The 22,354-nt window shown below is 34.1% G+C and overlaps 1 protein-coding gene across 1 annotated transcript in view; it reads left to right on the top strand.

Annotated features, from left to right (window-relative positions):
* The window catches only part of IPO9 (importin 9), a 36,053-nt gene extending 15,088 nt beyond the window's left edge, over positions 1 to 20,965 (top strand). Inside the window, exons 11-24 of the mRNA XM_083359569.1 lie at positions 1,784 to 1,882; positions 2,613 to 2,719; positions 4,709 to 4,848; positions 5,512 to 5,671; positions 5,853 to 6,079; positions 6,646 to 6,794; positions 7,572 to 7,700; positions 9,405 to 9,680; positions 9,879 to 10,045; positions 10,720 to 10,853; positions 12,302 to 12,421; positions 13,016 to 13,117; positions 13,969 to 14,045; positions 18,501 to 20,965. Of these exons, the coding sequence (XP_083215695.1) occupies positions 1,784 to 1,882; positions 2,613 to 2,719; positions 4,709 to 4,848; positions 5,512 to 5,671; positions 5,853 to 6,079; positions 6,646 to 6,794; positions 7,572 to 7,700; positions 9,405 to 9,680; positions 9,879 to 10,045; positions 10,720 to 10,853; positions 12,302 to 12,421; positions 13,016 to 13,117; positions 13,969 to 14,045; positions 18,501 to 18,611 (1,998 nt within the window). The 3' untranslated portion in view covers positions 18,612 to 20,965. The remainder of the gene's footprint in view (positions 1 to 1,783; positions 1,883 to 2,612; positions 2,720 to 4,708; positions 4,849 to 5,511; positions 5,672 to 5,852; positions 6,080 to 6,645; positions 6,795 to 7,571; positions 7,701 to 9,404; positions 9,681 to 9,878; positions 10,046 to 10,719; positions 10,854 to 12,301; positions 12,422 to 13,015; positions 13,118 to 13,968; positions 14,046 to 18,500) is intronic.
* Positions 20,966 to 22,354: the final 1,389 nt, after the last annotated feature.

The following is a 22,354-nucleotide window of genomic DNA, read 5'->3' as shown; positions in this document are numbered from 1 at the left end:
CTAGAAAAAGTATAGAGAAGAGCAACAAAGATGATTAGGGGACTGGAGGCTAAAACATATAAGGAACGGTTGCTGGAAATTGGTATGTCTAGAGAAGGGTGAGGGGTGACATGATAGCAATGTTCCAATATCTTAGGGGTTGCCACAAAGAAGAAGAAGTCAAGCTATTCTCCAAAGCGCCTGAAGGTAGGACAAGAAGCAACGGATGGAAACTAACCAAAGAGAGAAGCAACCTAGAACTAAGGAGAAACTTCCTGACAGTTAAAACAATCAGTGGAACAACCTGCCTCCAGAAGTTGTGAATGCTCCAACACTGAAAGTTTTTAAGAAGAGACTGGACAGCCATTTGTCTGAAATGGTATAAAGTCTCCTGCCTGAGCAGGGGGTTGGACTAGATGACCTCAGAGGTCCCTTCCAACTTGTTTTTATTGTTGTTGAGATGATTGGGGCATGGTGTAGCTTGGTTGTTCTGGGAGGAGTTTGAGCCTATAGGTTTTGAAGTGAATAGGTTCCCTGGGGCTGTGAGTACACCCACCTATCTACCAGATCCATTTCCTTCTGACATCCTCTCCAAGAGCAATAGGTAAGATAAAATACAAATAGAAACTAAGCTAAGAAAATTTAAAAAAAGAATTGGAGAAAGGAAGAAAGAAAAAAAGTATGTTTTCTGACTTTTCACTGCAAAAAAAGTTACAATTGCAACCTTTTGCTTTACATTTCTAAATGATTTCAAGCCATTTCTATAACTACAAAGTCAATCTAGTTGTGAAAACCTAAAATCACTGATTCATTTTTTTCAGTTTGGTATTCCAGAATGCAATAAACCATACAATCTATAAATTAGAGGAACAACAAATAATACAAATAATAACAATCACAAGTGGAATACTTACAAAAATGTTTAATAAAACTATCGCTATTGTAGTTTTATGTTATAACTCTGGACTCCATTTGGTGTTATTACAAGGATATCAAATTATATAATCTATGACCAAAAATAATTTTTAAAAATTAAATCAGTGAAGTGCCTGGAAGGTACAAATATTGTTCTGACAAACATTTCGTCTAACAGTTGGTAGCAGCTTTTTCCATATTGGCTGACATTGGGTGAGATTAATGTTTCAGCCAGGGAACTATTTTGTTATACCTTCCTTTTTCAACTGAAGTTCTTGGGGTCTGTTATGATTATAATCTTCAGAATTAGATGGTACCAAACCCACCGTTCATGCTGATTAGGAAGTGTGGAAGTTGCATCCATTTGGTAGGCTAGGAAAAGATTGATAGACTATATTCTTTCATCATGCGTCTTTTCTGAAAGGTAATACTTCATATTTGTTGTAGTTCATAAAATATTTTTTCATTGATATGATTAAGGGATAAAACTGAATCCTTCTAATATAAGTACTCTTTGGTTAACAATTGAATTTCCATCATTAAGCAGTGCAGCATCATTTCACTGTTGCTTAGCAACAGCAATCCTGGCAGTCCCTGTTGCCATCATTAACCGAATCACACCTGGTTGTCAAGCAGAGACATACCCTGATCAAAGCCATGGGGGTGAGCTGTGAACTGCCCATATTTTGATTTCATGACCATAGGGCATTGCAATAACTGTAACTTCAGGAACCCCATGTAACTACCATTCATTCAGCACTGCTGTAACTTTGAATGATTATTAATGGTCATTAACTGAGGACTACCTATATGTGGTAGTTTAATTATGTGTAATCTTGCGTAAGCAAAGGTATTTATAAATTATTGAACTGCTATGATTGCTTTCCAGATAAAAGTCTGGACTGCTAATCCGCAACAATTTGTTGAGGATGAAGATGATGATACATTTTCCTATACAGTTAGAATTGCTGCACAGGATTTGCTGCTGGTAAGAGAGAATTTACAATGTTTTGAAAAATATAAACCAAGAGTGGGGAATTTATGGTTCTTCAGATGTTGAAATATGTTTCAAATATGTCATTTGACCAATGACAATGATGGCCTGTGCTGATAAGAAGTTGGAACCAGTCATAAGTGGAGAACTATAGGGGTTTTTTTGATCTACACAATAGTGGCAAATGGGAGATGTTTTTAATAAGTAATATATTGTATGTCACTTGACTCTTAATGCTTGCTGCCTGAGAATGTGTGACTTGTATGCTGTTTTATAAGAGCTACTCTGCTCTCATGTTTTAAGTTGAAAGTAGAATGAAGCAATTAATAGATAGTTTAAAAGACATAAATGTTATGAAGGACAGAAAGCCCGCTTAATAATAGAACTATGTTTATTTAGCATTTATTCTTTTTTTAAATGTGTTCCTCACTGTTTTGAAAATAAGATACACATGAATAGTATTAGATTGCTTTCAAACTCTTCTGCTGTTTGATATGTTGAGCTCCATTCTATTCCCATTCTTGGCATCACTGTATTTCATGTGAATATCTAAAATATTTCAAAATGCTAGGAAAAGGACAATTTTGTTGGTATTTTTTCTTAACTAGATTGTTTTGAAGCTATTCGCTATAACTGCTAACTTCATTATCAACAAAGAATAGTGATATGAAGGTTCCCTTTACCTTTTCTAGAAAATGTGAGCTATTGTCATACTTCTGTATAGGCGGTGGCAGCTGATTTCCAGAATGAAAGTGCAACAGCTTTGGCTGCTGCAGCTACAAGACACTTGCAGGAAGCAGAGCAAGCCAAAAACACTGGTGCTGAACATTGGTAAGAAAGCAGTTTCTACAGCTGACAGTATCAGAATATTTAATCCATAATGAAAACAAACTAGTACTATATGCACCTTATAATCAAGTTAGAAATGAAAAATCTAGAATTAGAGTAGCTGCCATCTTGTTGATCGTTATGAGTGATTCTGAGACATTAATAAATAAGCTATTTGCAAGGCAGAATAAATGCTAGTTTTCTAGGCACTATTTGCTTAAATTACAGGAAAGTAAAAATCACCTGATTTATTATCATTTTTCATATTCATCAGAAGCTAACTTTTCTTCCATAGAAGAAGGGCATTGGCAATAGGAGATCGTATAAATGCTGCTGGAGGATAATGATAATAATGTTGGTGATACAAGATTCCATAAAACTCAGCTCTGATATTTGTTTAACAAAATAATTATACAGGTTTTGTTACATAACAGTCAGCAAAAAAATGCAATTATAAATAAGGTTGGTCATTGATTAACTGCCAGTTTGCAACCTATTTTGATAATGGCTATGCTGTCAGTTTCTATGAAATCAAGATTTATTTATTTTTTGCTTTGTTTTTCCTATAAAATAGTGAATTCTGTAAGCAGTGGCTGTTGTAATATCCACTTACTGATTCGCTCTGCAGGAGTAACAGAAACATAAATCTATGCTATAGATCTCATTTAGTTAAAGACTTATATTCTGAATTGTCTACCCTTTCCCTTAGTTCTCTTAGTTATGTGCTAGATTTGAAAGCATGCATATCAGAACAGAAAAATGGGATTTAAGATGAAAATGGAAATGAACCTTTATGATCATCATAATGATCCACACCATATGGTAAAATCCACCAAATCTATGGCATATTTGTTATATTTACTGTTCCTAAAATAATCACAGGATATGATACCGTATGTACATACAGTATATAAGATATAGAACATGTAAAGTTTGACCAAGAGTCAGTACTTGTCTTATTGCCCCAGATAATAACTGGTGTTTCCCTGGTTCCTTTGAGTGCCATTGAGAATAATTACAAAGAATATTATACGTTAGTTTCTTTAAATAAGAAGTTACTTTCAATAAATATTTTTGTTTCAAATTTCTATACATAAATATTCTGGCTATATTCCAGTATTGATCAGATAAGCCAAAATACTTTTAAATCTTAAAGCATTTGATGGTGGCTACCAACTTGGCTGGTTTCAGAAAAGAGTTGGACTAATTCAGGGAAGTTATGGGGTCAATGGATATTAGTCTTGATAGCAGTTTGATGGCCTTCTGGGTAACTACTGTCTTCTTTATGCAGTTGGCTGGCCAATATGACTAGATGAGCCAGGGATCCAATTCAGTATGACACTGCTTATATTTTTATTTCTTGTTAATTTAATTAAAGTTACTACTAGAGAAGATTACCACTGATACATGAAGATAAATAGTAAAACCAATTCATATGAAAATAGTATTTATACTAATCCAATATACAAATTACCTGTTATAGAGTTAAGTTACCCTTATTAAACTACATCTCTAACAAACCATATCTCAAATATTCATCAGAATTGTTAAATAATATAATGAGCTATATAATAGCTCATATTTGGAAATAAAATTGTACAACCACAGTATTATTTTTTATTTTATTTATTTTTATTCCATTTATATCCCGCCCTTCTCCGAAGACTCAGGGCGGCTTTACAAGCTTAGCAGTAGCCTTCATTCTATGTATATGCCTGCTTATTAGGGCTTTCACACACACCCCCAAGCGGCATTATTACAAAGTCAGCTTAATTGCCCCCAACAATCTGGGTCCTCATTTTACCTACCTCGGAAGGATGGAAGGCTGAGTCAACCTTGAGCCTGGTGGGATGCGAACCTGCACTAATTGCAGGCAGCAATTATTTGTGTTATGTATGGTAACCCAACTATTTTCTTAGTTTCCTTCTGCTTTTTTAGTTATCAAGTTAGAAAATTTAATATTAGAAAATTTAAGTTATTTATTCCTTGCAGGTGGAAGATACATGAAGCTTGCATGCTGGCTCTGGGCTCCGTCAAGTCTCTTATCACAGACTGTGTAAAAAATGGAAGGATACATTTTGATATGCATGGATTTCTAACCAATGTTCTTCTTGCAGATCTCAACTTGTCAGGTACTTATGGTTGCCTAAAAATAATAAAAAATAGAAATTCACAAATCTTTTCAAAGTAATGTATAGATTTTGGATAAATTTTATGGGAATACTTGTGGTTATGGACAAAATATTTGGCATTTAGTAGGTGTGAGTACTTTTATATAGAAACATGATAAGATTAATTCAGAAACATTCTTCCAGACATAAAATCAGATTTACAATTATTTAACAAAAATTTCAAAGCAGAAAAGGAAGTCATTTCAACTCTGGTCTGAAAATGGAAGCTTGTTTTGATTCATTCAAAGCCCTGGGAACATTACAAATGTCTTCCCTTTGTGAACAATCAAAAAGTAAGGAATACTAACACATTCTTGGTAACACAATGGTATCTTGTCCTTTCTTTTATATCCATAGAATAAAAATGATCATGTACATTCATTAATTTGCTGCAAGCTGCACTTGGAGAATTAAAGAAGTAAGCTGTATTACAATGTAAATCAGGTTTGCACACTTCATAGCACTAGGCTACAATACCTGCCACGTTTATGGGTAAAAAGATAACTTCTTTTTTACTGTCTCCAAATATATAAATGTCTCACTAATATATATAGGGCCTGTTATCAAAAGATAGTTTGAGAGAGGACTACAATGGCAATAACATTTTGGTTTTTTCCCTTATAGTTTCGCCTTTCCTTCTTGGTCGTGCTCTGTGGGCAGCCAGTCGGTTCACAGTTGCAATGTCTCCAGAGCTCATCCAGCAATTTCTACAAGCAACAGTCAGTGGCCTTCATGAAACGCAACCTCCTTCTGTACGAATTTCTGCAGTAAGAGCTATATGGGGGTATGTAGTGCAAGACCTGTATTAGTTGATCAGTAGCATAATACCATAATTTAATTTTGAGAATGTATAATACTTAGAATGGTGGAGACATTGAACATATGATTGTAAGAAATGTGCTGTGTTACAGTCTTATTGACAATTATAATATTATAATTTTTCTTCTTAAAATATTTTTTCCTAGCTACTGTGACCAACTGAAGATTTCTGAAAGCACCCATGTCCTACAGCCTTTTCTTCCTAGTATCCTTGATGGATTAATCCATTTGGCAGCTCAGTTTAGTTCAGAGGTTCTCAATCTTGTGATGGAAACTCTTTGCATTGTCTGCACAGTAGATCCAGCTTTTACAGCAAGTGTGGAGAACAAGATTTGTCCCTTCACCATTGCAATATTTCTGAAATATAGTAATGGTATGTGCTCAGACGTGCTCTTGATTATGATTACAGATGATTATATTTGAAGAATGCTGCTGATTTCAAATATTTTTTAAAGAAAGAAATTAGACAGATATTGGGTTTTTTCAGTATTTTATTAAAAGGTCATAAGGATATCTGTCTTGGTTAAAAAAAGCTTATCAGAAATATTATGAAGCTGATTTATAGAAGATAGCTGCTTTTTCTTATGCTTGTTTCATACTGTGACAAGTAGCATTTTAGCACTCAGAAAACTGTTCAAATGGTGAGCAGAGCCAGTTTCAGAACACCCATTTATTAGAAGGAAAACTGATAAACTGCTCGTTTCTTGGTGCCCAGGATGCCCTCTATTTTTTATCTTTGCATTTTTTCTGAATACTATTTGAACAAAACAGTTGGCTGAAACCACCCAGCAGTGTAATATTCTAAGAACACAAATGAGTTGTGTGTTGGCCAGAATACTTGTTAGTAGATAGGATGATGCTAGAGACTACTTTTTCTTAGTATAACATGATGATTTTTCTGAGCTATTTCTTTTTAGTAATTGAGATTTCTTTATTTAGATCCAGTTGTTGCTTCTCTTGCCCAGGATATTTTTAAGGAACTAGCACAAATAGAAGCCTGTCAGGATGCAATGCAGATGAGATTAATTCCAACTCTTGTCAGTATCATGCAAGCTCCTGTTGATAAAATTCCAGCAGGGCTTTGTGCAGTAAGTATACAGACATTTTTCTCAAAATATAAAAAACATTTATATAGCCTGACTACTGATTTTAAAAAATAAATATTTGTTCTTAAATTCCTAATGAAAAATACATTAAAGCTGAGATCCTGCACAAGGCCGAACAATATAAGTATTAAAGAAGCTTATATATTCCAGAAGTCTAAAATGAAATTCTAATTAAAGCAATTAATATAATCTAGTATAATGCTTAAATTAATGGCAAAAAAGACAGTCAAGGAATAATTTGGCATTCCATAGTTACAATTAGCAATTTACAGGCTAACATAGTTTTAAGTAATTTCTTGAAAACAATATATTAATTTAAATAAAAGATGACAAGTGAATTCAAAGTAAAGGAACAAAAGTGCAGAAAATTTAAAAAGTTATTCAGTTTAATGAAATTTTCCATTTTAGCTGTAGATGTGGAAAGCAGAAAAAATATTTAGTTACTTTAAAATATTTATATAGCCACTTGTCTTATAACAACTCTGGGCAGCTCCCAAAATAAAAGAGACTCAGTATTCCACAAGATTTCTCATTGAGGCAAGTGAGCAAGACATTCAGAGAAAAGCTGAAAACAATATGAATCTTCTTACCAACCAAATAGTAGGAAGGTGGTAGAAGTCATCTTGAACAAGTTGCTTCTGAATTGCTTGCTCATTAGTTTTAATTACTGTTTAATAAACTAATTGTACTATTGTACCATATCATCTCCTCCCCACACCAGCTCCTTAGTTCCTACCTCTGATTTCTTTTCTTTTTCAGACTTCAATAGATATATTAACAACTGTTGTAAGAAATACTAAACTACCCCTTTCGGACCTCTTAATTTTTCAAGCTTTTCCAGCGGTGGCTCAGTGTAGCCTGCACACAGATGACAATGCTACTATGCAGGTAATGTTTTGTGGGTGGCTGTTCATACTGATTAACATGGAGGGATTAGTTGACTTCAAATGGCAATTGATTCCATTAATGAAATTTAAATGGCTTTTTAATTTTTATTATTATATTATTTAGACACAAAGCAAACTTTCACAACTGAAATTTAGTTTTTTCTAAATTTTGCTAATAGCAAAAAAAATATTACAATAATAGCATAGGTATCTATGCAATGGGACTGACAAAAAAGGCAATGAGCATTGCAACAGCACAGCACAAGCCTCAGCCTATTGTACTTGCATCTTGACGTTGGATGCAAATATGTAAATTATAGAGTGCATTATCATGTCTTAATGTAGTTTTCATTATTTCTCATTCTTACAACACTTAGGAATGTTACCAAATTTTACCTGTTTTGCTCTTTCTTTTTTGGTAATTGGTTTGCTACAGTATCTGCCTGACTAGATATAAGAAAGTGGAAAATTGAAGGTTGATATATGGCTGAGAAATGCTGTTTGTAGACAGGCTATTTAATTTCAGATATACTTTGATATACTTTGAACAAAATTAATAATAAACCTTTATTGTCAAAGTACATGTGTACATTGAGATTAGCTGAGCCTCCCCCCGTGCTCTCTCCCCCAACACACAGTTACAACAAACCCTCCATCCTACCACACCATGTGAACCAACTACACCACACACCGGCCTCCCAAGTCAATTCTGCATAAGTTCACAGAGATTATATCCCATTTAAAAGCCTAACAGCCCACGGATAAAAGCTATTTTTCAGCCTGTTGGTACGGCTGGCTATACTCCTATATCTCCTACCGGATGGTAGGAGAGTAAAGACATACTGTCCAGGGTGCGAGTCATCCCTGAGAGTCTTCCTCACTCTTCCAAGGCAACGAGCCCTGGCGATGTCATCCAGTGGTGTCAGGGGACAGCCCACAATGTCTTGTGCTGTGCTCACTACCCTCTGTAATACTTTCCTGTCCGCGGCTGTCAGACCAGCATACCAAACCACAATACCATACGAGAGGACGCTCTCTATAGTAGACCGGTAAAAGAGGGTCATTAGCCGTTGTTCTACCCTGTTCTTCCGCAAGACCCTAAGAAAGTGAAGCCTCTGTTGGGCCTTTCTAGCTACCTGGGTTGTGTTAACTTTCCAGGTCAGATCTTCACAGAGGTAGATTCCCAGAAATTTAAATTTCCTTTCACTAATCTTACAGCAAGGAAAAATAATTCTTGTTTGAGCAAAAAAAATGATTGATCAAATGTGTTTCTTTAAATGCAACAAGCATTCTAGAAAACATAAATTCTGGCTTTATTTATGTACCTGTTTCTACAATGCCTGCACTTAAATATAACTAATGTCTATAAATAACGTTTTCTAAATGATGCCTTTGGTCCAACCGTTTGGATCATCATAGGAGTTAATTTCATCCTCTAGATGTTTAGATTGGGAGTCTAAACATTGTAATTTTCCAAGAATTGTGCCAAATAAGGATTATTTTCTCTCAGTCTTAGTATCCTAGATCTTTACAGGGGTTTGTGAAAAAGCGAAGCAGAGTAAAGTCATCTGAAAAGATTTCTTGTGCTTTTTTTCCCTTTGATCACCAATTATTATTTCATCCTTTGGGGTAAGAAGATGTTTTATTATAACATCTGAATTCTTTCCAGAATGAAATATGTGCTTTATTATTATTGTTTATTCAGAATGGTGGTGAGTGTTTACGTGCATACATCTCAGTCGCTCTGGAACAAATTGCACAGTGGCATGATGAGCAAGGCCACAATGGACTGTGGTATGTGATGCAGGTGGTGAGTCAACTTCTGGATCCACGCATCTCAGAATTCACAGCTGCCTTCGTAGGCAGGCTAGTTTCTACATTAATTTCCAAAGTTGGGAGCGAATTGGGAGAAAATCTGGATCAGATTCTCAGAGCAATTCTTAGTAAAATGCAGCAAGCAGAAACACTCACTGTAATGCAGGTAAGGACATTCTAAAGCAGATGAAAACAATTGGAATATTTATTTAATGATAATTATCAAAATAATTGTATGCACATGCTCTATATATAAAATTGATATGCTATAGATATTTTATTCATGAGATTATTTCTTAGAAATTATCCAAAAATAAGAAAATAAATAGAACTTATAATTATTTACTTTTAATTTCTTTTGCAGTCTTTGATCATGGTATTTGCTCATCTAGTTCATTCTCAGCTGGAACCACTACTAGAGTTTCTTTGTAGTTTACCTGGACCAACAGGCAAGCCTGCTTTGGAATTTGTAATGTCAGAATGGATGAGTCGACAACATTTGTTCTATGGACAGTATGAAGGGAAAGTCAGGTAGGGTCATTCTGTCATTGCAGTCTATATTTCTATAGATTGGGGCAAGTATATAATTGTTTTTTAAAGAACATAAGAAGTAAGTGTAAGAAGTAATGCATTTTATCTTAATTTTATTATAATGAACTGTTTAAGGCAAATTGATCTTATATGTAATATACAGTCCTTTATATACTGTAGAAGGATTTGTACCTTGTTTAGAATACAAACATCTCTTATATAAAGGAGTGGGAATATACCCATCTACAGTTGCAGAGGGCTGCATTTTGATAAGCATTCAGTCCACCCATTCAAAAAGAAAGTAGAAGTGTTGTCCTGTGTTGGCTAGTAAACTTGGTAGTAGGGATTTCAAATTGGGTGGGAAAGGAAGAAACACTCGGGGTTATGGAAAAGCATATTTGAGAGAAAAGCCAAGAGATACTCAGAGAACAACACACATACAGTCATATGGACAAAGTCTTAAAGTCTTGCCTAAACTTTGTTTTTAAAATGCAGTAAAATAAATTATCATGTGATTATTAAAATAGTTATATAGGCTTTCATGATATACGTCCTATTAAATATTTGGTTATACATCCAAATAAAATGTATAAGTCTTCTCTTATGCTTTTACATATATGTCTTGTAGGTAGGATAGTTCTAAGAATGAAATATATTATTTTTAAAAATTTCAGTTCTGTAGCTCTATGTAAGTTACTCCAGTATGGTATCAATACAGATGACAAGCGCCTCCAAGATATCAGGGTAAAAGGGGAAGAAATATTTAATATGGAAGAAGGTATACGTACACGATCAAAGGCAGCCAAAAGTGAGTATTTGTATCTGAATCAACAGGATGTATCCTTAAAAGTAATTTTAATCTTTTGTTACCTTTATTAAACAATTAGCATCAGGTCCACTTTGTAACTGGTACAAAAAATAATTTTTTCATGATAAATTCATCTGTTGGAATTTTGGATATAGATAAGAAGACAGTTTTCAGTGAAAATTGGGATCTTCTATTCATTGTTCTTTAAAATTTGCATACAAACTGCACTTTCCAATAAACAAATATTTATAAACAAATATTTTAAATATAATTAACAAATATTTATAAAAGCTAATAATGAGATTTTTAATTTTATAAGAATAAATAATTCTGAACACTTAGAAATAGGTTCAGATTTCATGAAAAGCAATGTAACTTTTTGACAGGAAAAAAATATTTTGCCATGTGTGTTACTATTTTTCTGAAAAACTAAACTATTGTGTACTGAATACCTTATACAAAATATTTTTTTAAAAAAAATTATGCCCTGCTATGTTCTGAAATATGTAGCCTGCAAAAGGTTAACTTAAGAGACAAATGGTTAAAGAGTGATATTGACAATGTTTGTTCAGACACAATAAATATTAACTTTTAATAACAGATATAACAATGAGTGTAGAAAGAATCTGCATAAATAGATAATCCTTATTTATCAACTATCTCATATGGCAACCATTTACAGTTTTCCCAGTGATAAAAAATTAACTGCATGGCCATCCTCGCATTTACAGACTTTGCAGATCTGTAAACCAAAGGAAAGCTGAAGTAAGTTTGTGAGAACAGTTTCTCTTAGCGACCTCTTCACCTAACAACAGTTGCCAGCCCCACTTGTGGTCGTTAAATGAGGACTACCTATAGCCAGGTAGTTATTGTCAGGATCCCAGAACAATAGGTTCTCTGATCCTGTTGTATTTATGTGTGTTTGTGCGTGCGCACATGCATACATGCATGTGTCTCCATACGCCAAGACAAGTTAAACTACTGTTAGCTTTTTAATAATAATAATAATAATAATAATAATAATAATAATAATAATAATGTTGGAAGGGACCTTGGAGGTCATCTAGTCCAACCCCCTGCTCGGGCAGGAAACCCTATACCATTTCAGACAAGTGGCTGGCCAGTCTCTTCTTAAAAACTTCCAGTGTTGGAGCATTCACCACTTCTGGAGGCACGTTGTTCCACTGGTTAGTTGTTCTAACTGTCAGGAAGTTTCTCCGTAGTTCTAGGTTGCTTCTCTCCTTGACTAGTTTCCATCCGTTGCTTCTTGTCCTGCTTTCAGGTGCTTTGGAGAATAAAATTATAAAATATGTATTTCGAAAACATAATGCGCAGGCTTATGAAACATGGAGCGCTTCTTTAACTGATTATGAGAATACTTTTTGCATTGTGCTTTTCCGAGAGTTCTTAATTTCTTTTTAAAATCCTCAATTTTTGGTATCTTTTAGATCCTGAGCGCTGGACCAACATTCCTTTGTTAGTTAAAATCTTAAAGCTGATAATAAATGAGCTTTCAAATGCAATAGAAGCAAATGCTTCTCGACAGACTGCTGCAGAATGGAGCCAAGGTACTATGTTGCTAGGTATCTTCTGATCCAACTTGCATGGAATACGAGTTTGGAATTAGTTAGGTCCAAATGCTACTCAGCCATGTCTGTTGTACTGTTGTGCTGATAACTTTCAAGACTAGTGGTTATGTGTTATGGTGATTACAGGAGAAAAGGAGCTGGTTATGGTGGTTACGGAAGAAAAAGCTAGATAATAAATTTAATAAAATATATAAATATGTGACATGTTGCTGTAGTACATAATGTGAACAATGTTCACAAAATTGCGTGAGTACCAACAGGATGTGAGCAAGGTTGCAAAAAGAAATTACTGTATTGGGCATTCAGATTAGTATTCATGTGTTCATAATGTGAACTCTTTTACAGTCTCTTTTTAAAAAGTTTCCCTTATGTTCTGTCATTTTACTGATTTAATGTACTGTAAACAAAAATGTTTACAGTAAAGGAATCAATTTTCAGTGGGATTAATAGATTATTACAATGTTTAAATAAAATGTACTTGGGGATAAAAATGTTAACATTTGTTTCCCAGACAATATTACATAAAATTAAATACATCTGTTCTGCTAGTTAATTAATTATTTCAATTAACAGATGAGTCCAATGATATGTGGGAAGATCAAGAAGATGAGGAAGAAGAGAATGAAGGGTTAACAGGTCAGCTATTGTCAGATATTCTTGCCACCAATAAATATGGTAAGTGAAGCAGTTTTAAATTTGTGAAAAGCAAAAAAAGCTTATTAAAAATTATTTTGAAATCAAAGCAACAATAATGTATATGACTAAATTGTTAGGACTTGTTTATTCCATATTTCAATAAAATAATTTCAGTATGGGTAACTAGACACATTAGTTCCATTTCTAAATCAGTTCCAAGAAACACGCAAATTGAGCAACTCATCCATGATGTCTACATATACATTTTTTGAAATAAATTATGTTCAAAAGATAAATAGTAAGTGAAGTGGCTGACCTATATCTGGACAAATGAATACTTTCATGACTCTGGTTCTGCTTGCAAAAAAGATTTCTATTTAGCATGTTAAACAGAAAGTTTGGCTAGGATTGTTGATAAACATGATGTAGGAATTCATTCTTTTGTATTAAAAGCAGAAGCACTGAATCATGTTTGTTTCTTATTTTATCTACTATTTCTGAGAAATAAACTTTAGAAGTAGATTGAAAATTGGATTGGAGAAAAGTGTTTGCAGAAATGTGTATGCTTCTTACTGTTGTACTGTTTTAGGAATGGAAATAAAACTTTTGCTATTATGCCATAGGCATGGTGATCATGGATATGCCACGTATATATATTGTTACTGTTAAATAATAGATGGTTAAATAAATAGAAGAAACAGAATTCAAATACATTCATTGTACAATTTGGAAATATAATTATTATTAATTCTGGTCTGTTTTGTTACTGATTTATTCAACCTCTAAAAAGAAACAGCAGTTTATTGTAGTGCAAAGAAAGTATAAGAAATTTAAGTCTTCAGTTCTTTAAATGTGCATCAAATTTACTTTGAAACATATGTGTTTGACAGATGAAGATTATTATGAAGATGATGATGAGGATGATCCAGATGCATTGAAGGATCCTCTGTATCAGATAGATTTACAGGTGGTGTATCTTGCAATCCAACTTTGTTGTGTATTCATTTGTACTTTAAAACTTCACTGCCTAGAAACGGGTGTCAAACTGCTGGCCCATGGGCTGGTTTCATCATGCCAAAGCCGCACCCACCCCATTCCCAGCAATGCAAAAAGAGTCGCGATACGTCGCGTCACGTGATGTGGTGACTTTGACACCTGTGGGCTATAATAATAATATATATTATTTATCATATCTGTTTTTAAAGTGGTATCACAAATGGATTATTTAAAGCAACACCATGATAAGGAGCAGTATCATTAATGAATCCAAAGATATTTCATAGTATTTACAGTAAAAGGCAGAGATAGGACAGTGCTCTGTTATTCTTTAAAAGTAAAGCAGTTTAAATCTTGTACCAAAAAGGAATTGGAGAGCCCTTTCTAATGGTTGTGGTAACTAAGCCAAGAAAAAGTGTTATTCCGAATGCAGTGAGTCTGCACTTTAGGACTCAGGATTGCTTAAAATCAGGTATTGTAAGGCCTTGAGTGTTATCTGTTATTTTTAGATAAGGGAGTTAAACAAGAATCAAATAGCCTAGATTCAAGAGGCTCATTAGCAAAATAGAAAGATGTATCCATATATTATATAATAAAAAATCATATGTAAATGTTTAACTTTGCACCTAATGAGGAATAATAATAATAATAAAGTTGGAAGGGACCTTGGAGGTCATCTAGTCCAACCCCCTGCTCGGGCAGGAAACCCTATACCATTTCGGACAAATGGCTGTCCAGTCTCTTCTTAAAAACTTCCAGTGTTGGAGCATTCACAGCTTCTGGAGGCAGGTTGTTCCACTGATTAATTGTTCTAACTGTCAGGTACTTTCTCCTTAGTTCTAGGTTGCTTCTCTCCTTGATTAGTTTCCATCCATTGCTTCTTGTCCTGCCTTAGGGCGCTTTGGAGAATAGCTTGAGTCCCTCCTCATTGTGACAGCCCCTGAGATATTGGAACACTGCTATCATGTCCCCCCTCATCTTTCTCTTCATTAAACTAGACATACCCAATTCCAGCAGCCGTTCCTTATATGTTTTAGTCTCCAGTCCCCTAATCATCTCTGTTGCTCTTCTCTGTACTTTCTAGTGTCTCAACATCTTTTTAACATCGTGGTAACCAAAACTGGATGCAGTATTCCAAGTGTGGCCTTACCAAGGCATTGTAAAGTGGTATTAATACTTCACATGATCTTGATTCTATTACTCTGTTAATGCAGCCTAGCACTGTGTTGGCTTTTTTGGCAGCTGCAGCACACTGCTGGCTCATATTTAAGTGATTGTCCACTAGGACTCCGAGATCCCTCTCACAGTTACTACTATTGAGCAAGGTACCACCTACTATACCTGTACATTTGGTTTTTCTTGCCTAATTGTAGAACCTTACTTTTTTCGCCATTGAATTTCATTTTGTTAGATAGCACCCAGTGTTCCCTTTGTGTAAAGACAGATGCAAAAAACGAGTTAAATAGTTCTGCTTTCTCCCTGTTGCTTGTCACCTTCTTGCCACTTTCACCTACTAATGGACCAATCATTTCCTTCACTTTTTTCTTCTTTTTTACATGTTGAAAGAAGCTTTTTTGTTATTGTTGACTTTGGTCGCAAGCCTTAGTTCATTTTGAGCCTTAGCTTTCCTCACTTCATCTTTGCAGGCTCAGGCTATTTGCTGATATTCTGACTTAGTTATGTGCCCCTCTTTCCACTTTCTATACTTGTCCTTTTTATCTTTCAATTTGTCAGAGTTCTTTATGCAGCCACGCTGGTTTCTTTTGAGAGCTGTTATTTTTCCTCTTCGATGGTAATGTGCTAGACTGGGCTTTTATTATCTCACTTTTCAAAATTTTCCAAGCTTCTTGATTTGTTTTTCCCTTGAGGATTCTCATCCATGGAATCCTAGGTTTGTCAGGAATCTGTTTGATCTTCCACTTGGTGCGGAATTTGTCTCCCAGTTGATGTCAGGGTAGTTAAAGTCCCCCATTACTATTGTGATGTGCTTCCTACATACCTTAGTTAGCTGACTAGCAAAAAGTTTATCTATTTCCTCTGTTTGGTTGGGTGGCCCATAGTATACATCTATGGCAATGTCATTTCCCCCCCTTTTATATTGACCCAAATGCATTCAAGTTTACAGTTTTCATTATTGTTGTGCTCTATTTCTGTAGAGATGTAGTTATTCCTTATATAGAGGGCAACTGCACCTCCTCTTTTATTTGGTCTGTTTCTTTTAAATAGTTTAAATCCCTCTAGCTGTGTGTTCCATTTGTGGGCTTCATCCCACCATGTTTCTGTAATGGCAACAATATCATATCTGCCCTCATTAACCTGAATAGACTTTAGTTAGAAAAGAATTTAAATAACCTTGAGGATAATTCAATTGAGCTTCTTTGACTTCTTTAGGATTGAGAAGTTATATAGAGAATCTCTCCCCATCTTAGGCATGGGAAACCTCAGAAAATCTTCTACCTTTCCCTTCTCTGTATTCTCTTTCATTTGAATGTTTGCTTATTAATTCTGGCAAGTGTATTGATAATTTCACATACATTTTGGTCTAGTGAGTAAGGCTCCAGGCTAGAAAGCGGAAGACTGTAAGTTCAAGTCCCACATTAACGATGAAAGCTAGCTGGGTGACTTTCGACCTATCACTTTCTCTCAGCCCAATTCACCTCACAAGGTTGTTGTGGGGAAAATAGGAGGAGGAAAGTTTTTTAGATATATTCGCCACCTTGAGGTATTTGTAAACATAATAAAGGTGGAATGCAAAGAAATCTTAATATTGGACCTATTGCAGATAAGAAAATTTACAGTTATTCGAATCAAAAGTTTCCAAATGGAAGTTAGTTTATTCTATTCTGTTGAATTTTAAGAAATGAATAAAATGTTTAAATAGCATATAGGTAATTCTCAGCTTACAACCATTACTATGACCATAATTAAATCTGGAATTACAGTTGTAAATCATGGCAATCGTTAAGCAGATCATCCAATTTTATGACTTTTTTGTGGTGATCATTAAGTGAATACCATGATCGTTAAACAAATCTATTTCATCCAATGGGCCATTTTGCTGGAAACTGGCAAAAAACACCAAAAAAAATGTAGTCATGTGACTCTGGGACGCTGCACATGGCCATAAAGATGAGCTGGTTGTCAGGCACTCATAATGCAATCAAATGACCTGTGTGTGTGTGTGTGTGTGTGTGTGTGTGTGTGTGTGTGTGTGTGTGTGTGTCAGAACTTTGGAACTGAGTCATGAATACCTTTTAGGGTATCTGTCATAAGTTAAATGAACACTATCTGTATTGAAGAAGAAAATACATACAAGAAAGCAGTAGAGAGATTAAAACAGAGAACATTGAAAACATTTTTACATTTCTGGGGGAAAAAACAAATAGGACATCATAGCAGTGTTCTGGTAAATGATTTGGAAAGAGAATCTAGGGGGAAAAAACACCTGAGCAAGAAAATATCGTTATTCATGACTTGCCTCCAAGAACAAATACTATGGAAAAGAATTTTACATTCCCTTATATAAATTAACCAGAGATAAGTGTTCTTCTGAAATATAATCTTTCTTTGAATTACAACAGGAAATAGACTAACAGTTAACATTATTCCAAAGCTGATGAGATTGTTCTCTTGACACTACTCATATTTTTCATACACTCGACTGAAATTAAAGCTATAACCCTGGGCACAGTTTGAACTGAGTTTCTGATGCAATTCAGAATAAATATGCTCTGCATTACAGATAGTCCTCAACTTACAACAGTTCATTTAGTGACTGTTCAAAGTTACAACAGCACTGAAAACATTATGTATGACTGTTTTTCACACTAAAGACTGTTGTAGCATCCTCATGGTCACATGATCAAAATTCAGATGCTTGGCATATTTATCATGTTTGCAATGTCCCAGGGTCATGTGATCAACTTTTGTGACCTTCTGACAGGCAAAGTCAATGGGGAAACCAGATTCATTTAACAACTGGGTTTCTAATTTAACAACTGTGGTAAGAAAAGTCATAAAATGGAGCGAAATTCACTTAACAAATGTCTCTGTCAAGTTTCTGACGTATGGAATGTTATTGCTTGACAGTCTCACTTAGCAACATAAATTTTGGGCTTAATTGTGGTCAAAACTAAAGGACTACCTGTATTGAATAAGCAGATACGCTGCCATTGACTGCAGGTGATTGAGATTAAGTCAGTTAATCAATCCCAAACTAAAAAAAGTTTGTTGCAACAATTCTGTAGTCATTCTTGAACAAATGTTAAACCCATATTTTGATTCTGCTTTGTATTTCACAAATCCTTTGACAACTTTAATAAAAACTGCAACTCCATTACCCTGGATTAATTATGATGTTTTCAATTAAGTATTAACCATGTATTTCTCTTCTATTCAGGTATTAATGTATTTCTCCTTCTCCTAGGCTTATCTTACAGAATTTTTATGCCAGTTTGCCCAGCAGCCTTGCTATGCAATGTTCTCAGACCATCTCAATGAAAATGAAAGAAGAGTTCTTCAGACCATTGGCATATAAATCCAGAGTATCTTGATAAAATCTAGGCAACATTTTCTGATTTAGTTCACATTTTTGACCTAAACAGGGAATACTTCCTTTATTCACAAAACATTACAAATATGATTAATCTTTATTTGGAAGTACTGCTTGTGATTTAGAAGGTGACAAAAGGAAATATGCATGGAGTTTCGCATATTGAATTCACACAGTGGGAACACTATTCTTCTGATAAACTTTCCAGTTTGGCTCTAAAAAAGTTTCCTCTACTGAAAAGGCACTTCACTGACAGTTTTACAGCACAGTTTAATGAAATGAGGAAGGAGCTGTTATCACTAGCTTGTTTATCTAGAAATTGGAAGTTTGTCCCGCTTCACACTTTTGTTACGCAGGGTATATTATCGATCTAACCAGATGACTTTTTTATATAGACATTTGGAATGAAATGGAATCTGCTTCCAGTCCAATACTTTGAATTAAAACCTGAAAAATAAAAATGTTAAATTGTTTCCATTTATAGAAAACCCTTGGAGTTCTAACATTACATAATTCTGTAATAAAACTATCATGCACCCATATTGAGCAGAATTGCTAACTCAGTTCCTGTGGTTACTGATGACTTTTGTTTAGAAACCAAACTTTTTTATATGAAACTGATTGTTTTTAACTTGTTTATTTACTTCATGAATCCATTTCTCCAATACTGTTTGCTTTGTTCACACAGGATTATACAACTGGCTAAACCATAGTTCACAAATTAGTACAAATATTTTTTATAGGGTAGTAAAATTAATATTGCTGATTACTCTAAAAGTCAGTATACCAATGCATCTCCCAACACCTTTTTGCCTTTTTCTCCCTTTTTGGGAAATGAAATAAAAGTATTCAAAAATAAATTGGTATTGTCTTTTTAAAATTCAGGAAAGAAAATGGTATCCACTGAGAATGCTGTATTTCTGTATACATTTGGAATGCAACTTTCTGCTTAATGTGTAACATTAATTAATCTGTGTTAATTTCAAACTGCTTGAAGTATAATACTATAAGAAATATATTTTTGTGAAATGCCAATTACATGAGTATTTCTGGCTCATCAAAAAGCCAGGACTTGCACAGAGTTACAGATAGTATATCCCTGACTTCCTTGAGAAAGATAATATGTATGAAAGTATCTTAAATATTTCCCTCGTATGAATGAAGTAAATCTAAGGGAAGCTAATTTTTAGCATACCATAAATTTAGCCCTAAGAAAGTTTCTTTAATGATTTCTGCTTTAGGATGTTTAATATAATTAAATTGCTAATATATTTTTATGTGGACATTAAAAGAGAATTCTTGTCCATTATCACTTGAATTAGAACCCTTTTAGCTTGATTTGAAATGTTTTTTATAATGATAATTTAGAAATACCTTTTAACTTGAAACTGAATTTGGAATATTATATTTTAGGCAAGTAAGAAATTATCTGATGTGCTGATACTATTTTTTATAGGACATTTCCAAAAAACTATGACATAAATTATTATTTTTTGTTTCTATTCTCTCAGCAAAATATTTGGTCAAATAGATAAAATAGATACCTTAAGCTTTTTTTCTTCTCAAAGTGGACAACTTGGGAATTTTTAATGCAAAAGTCCAAATATTATAAAATCTTTTCAATTTAAAATTGTCTGCCCTTTTACTCCCTAATTTTCAGAATTTCAAAAGTATATCCATAAATAACACCTATTTTAAATAAAAGAATAGTAAAAATAACTTTTCATCTTGGATCTGAAGTACATAAAAGTATATATTATATTAAAATCATTACTTAAGGATAGCAGAACAAGTTTCATATTTATCATTTAATCTTACTAATATAAATTTTATTTATTAAGTTAATTACCTTTATTTACTAAGATGGACATAAGACTACCTCATTATTGCTATAATATATACTGGATACTTGAATAACTACATCAATCAAGAAAATGCAAGCAGCTTCCCCTTTTTTAAAATTAATAAACTATACTGTTTAAGGAAAATTCTTGATTTCATATACACAAAGCAAATATTTCATTTTATCAGAAGTAATTTTAGATACTATAAATGTACAAACATTGCCCTTTATTCTATATGCATAGATCATACCAGTACATTTAGGTGTTTAAATAATGAGAAAAAATGGCTGCACCATTCATAAGATTACATCATTGATTCAGGTGGTCAAGAAAACTATTTTAATTATCAAGTCCAGCTTCTGTTTCTACATACCCAGTAAAGTGAAACTCCCCAGCTCTGAGTATTTGGTTGTCTTTTACATGTACTTTGTAACTTGATGCCTTGTCAGTTTCCTATGCTGCTAATTGAGTTGTCATATTAAAACAAGTTGTGGGTGAATACATTTATTCCTTCTGAGTTCTATAGTGCTTCTGAGTGAGAAGTCTGCAATTTTTGTCCCATAGGTTGTTTCATACATAAATAGACTTAAGGATAGCTGTGTACAAAGTCTATATATAAAATAAACGTATCTACAGAATGTATACTTAAGATGATTTGATAGCTATCGGTAAGGATCAAGACTAACTTACAGATCTACATAGAAAAATATTTATTTATTTGTTTGTTTATTTGTTTCGATATATATACTGCCCTTTTCCCAAAGGACTCAGGGCAGTTTACAGGGCAAATTAAAACAGTGCAATGTACAAATTAAAATAAAATTAGATTAATAGCCCCAAAACAGTTTAAAATTTTAAACCATTAAAACCCCTCAGTCCAGGCCAGCTAAATCAAATAGCCAAATTTTTAGGTCCCGGCGAAACGAAGGAAGGTCGGGGGCAATCCGGAGTTCCACAGGCAGCTGATTCCATAGGGCAGGCGCGCCCACCGAGAATGCTCTCCCCCTGGGGATCGCCCGCCGGCACTCCCTGACCGGCGGGACCCTGAGGAGGCCCTCCCTGTGGGAGCGCACAGGACGATGGGAAGTGGATGCTGGCAGCAGGTGCTCCCAAAGATAATCTGGACCCATGCCATTTAGGGCTTTATAGGTCATATAAACATATGACCTATAAAGTATAGAAAAAGATAAGTATATAAGCAAACAGCACAATATTGATTGCAATGTCTAGTGTCAACTTGGTTTTTATCGTTTTCTGCCCTAATTTATTCATAGTTTTACTTTACTACTGTTTGATGAAAAACATTCCTGGGAGGAAATGTCCTTGGGCTTATATACCTTATTGATGCAAAATATGAAATTCTTGAATGTACAATTTTTGAGAACTATCGGGTTCTAGCAAATCCCATTTCGTTTTCCTGAAGAAAGCTACACAAATAATACACAAATACATGTCCATGCTGAATCCATTCACCATACTTTGTAGTGAAAACTAGTAGGCACTCGTGTTGTAAAAAAAGGTATAGAGGGAGATATCAGTCAAAGCTAATAGATAAATTATCTTACTTGTGATCATTCCCTTTAATTTCTGTTCAAATTGTCTTTTAAATGCCTACATTTGAAAAGCCAAACTAAGTTTTATGTCTTCACAGTCAACATGGTCTTTGGCATCTTTTATAAAAGTTGAGAAACTGAACTGTTTCTAATAGTTTATAGTCTAGTCTATTCTATTCTGGAGGAACATTGTCCCTAGGGTCGGGATGGGTCGGACACGACTTCGCAACTAACAACAATAACAACTATTCTATTCTATTCCCATAATTCTCTATTTTATTTTTATTCATTTTCTATTCTTTTCTGTTCTATTCATTTTCTATTCTATTCT

Source organism: Vipera ursinii, assembly GCF_947247035.1.
Source record: "Vipera ursinii genome assembly, chromosome: 3".
NCBI classification, from domain to species: domain Eukaryota; kingdom Metazoa; phylum Chordata; class Lepidosauria; order Squamata; family Viperidae; genus Vipera; species Vipera ursinii.
Note: the sequence above shows the minus strand (reverse complement) of the source record. Positions and strands in the feature narration are given on the sequence as shown.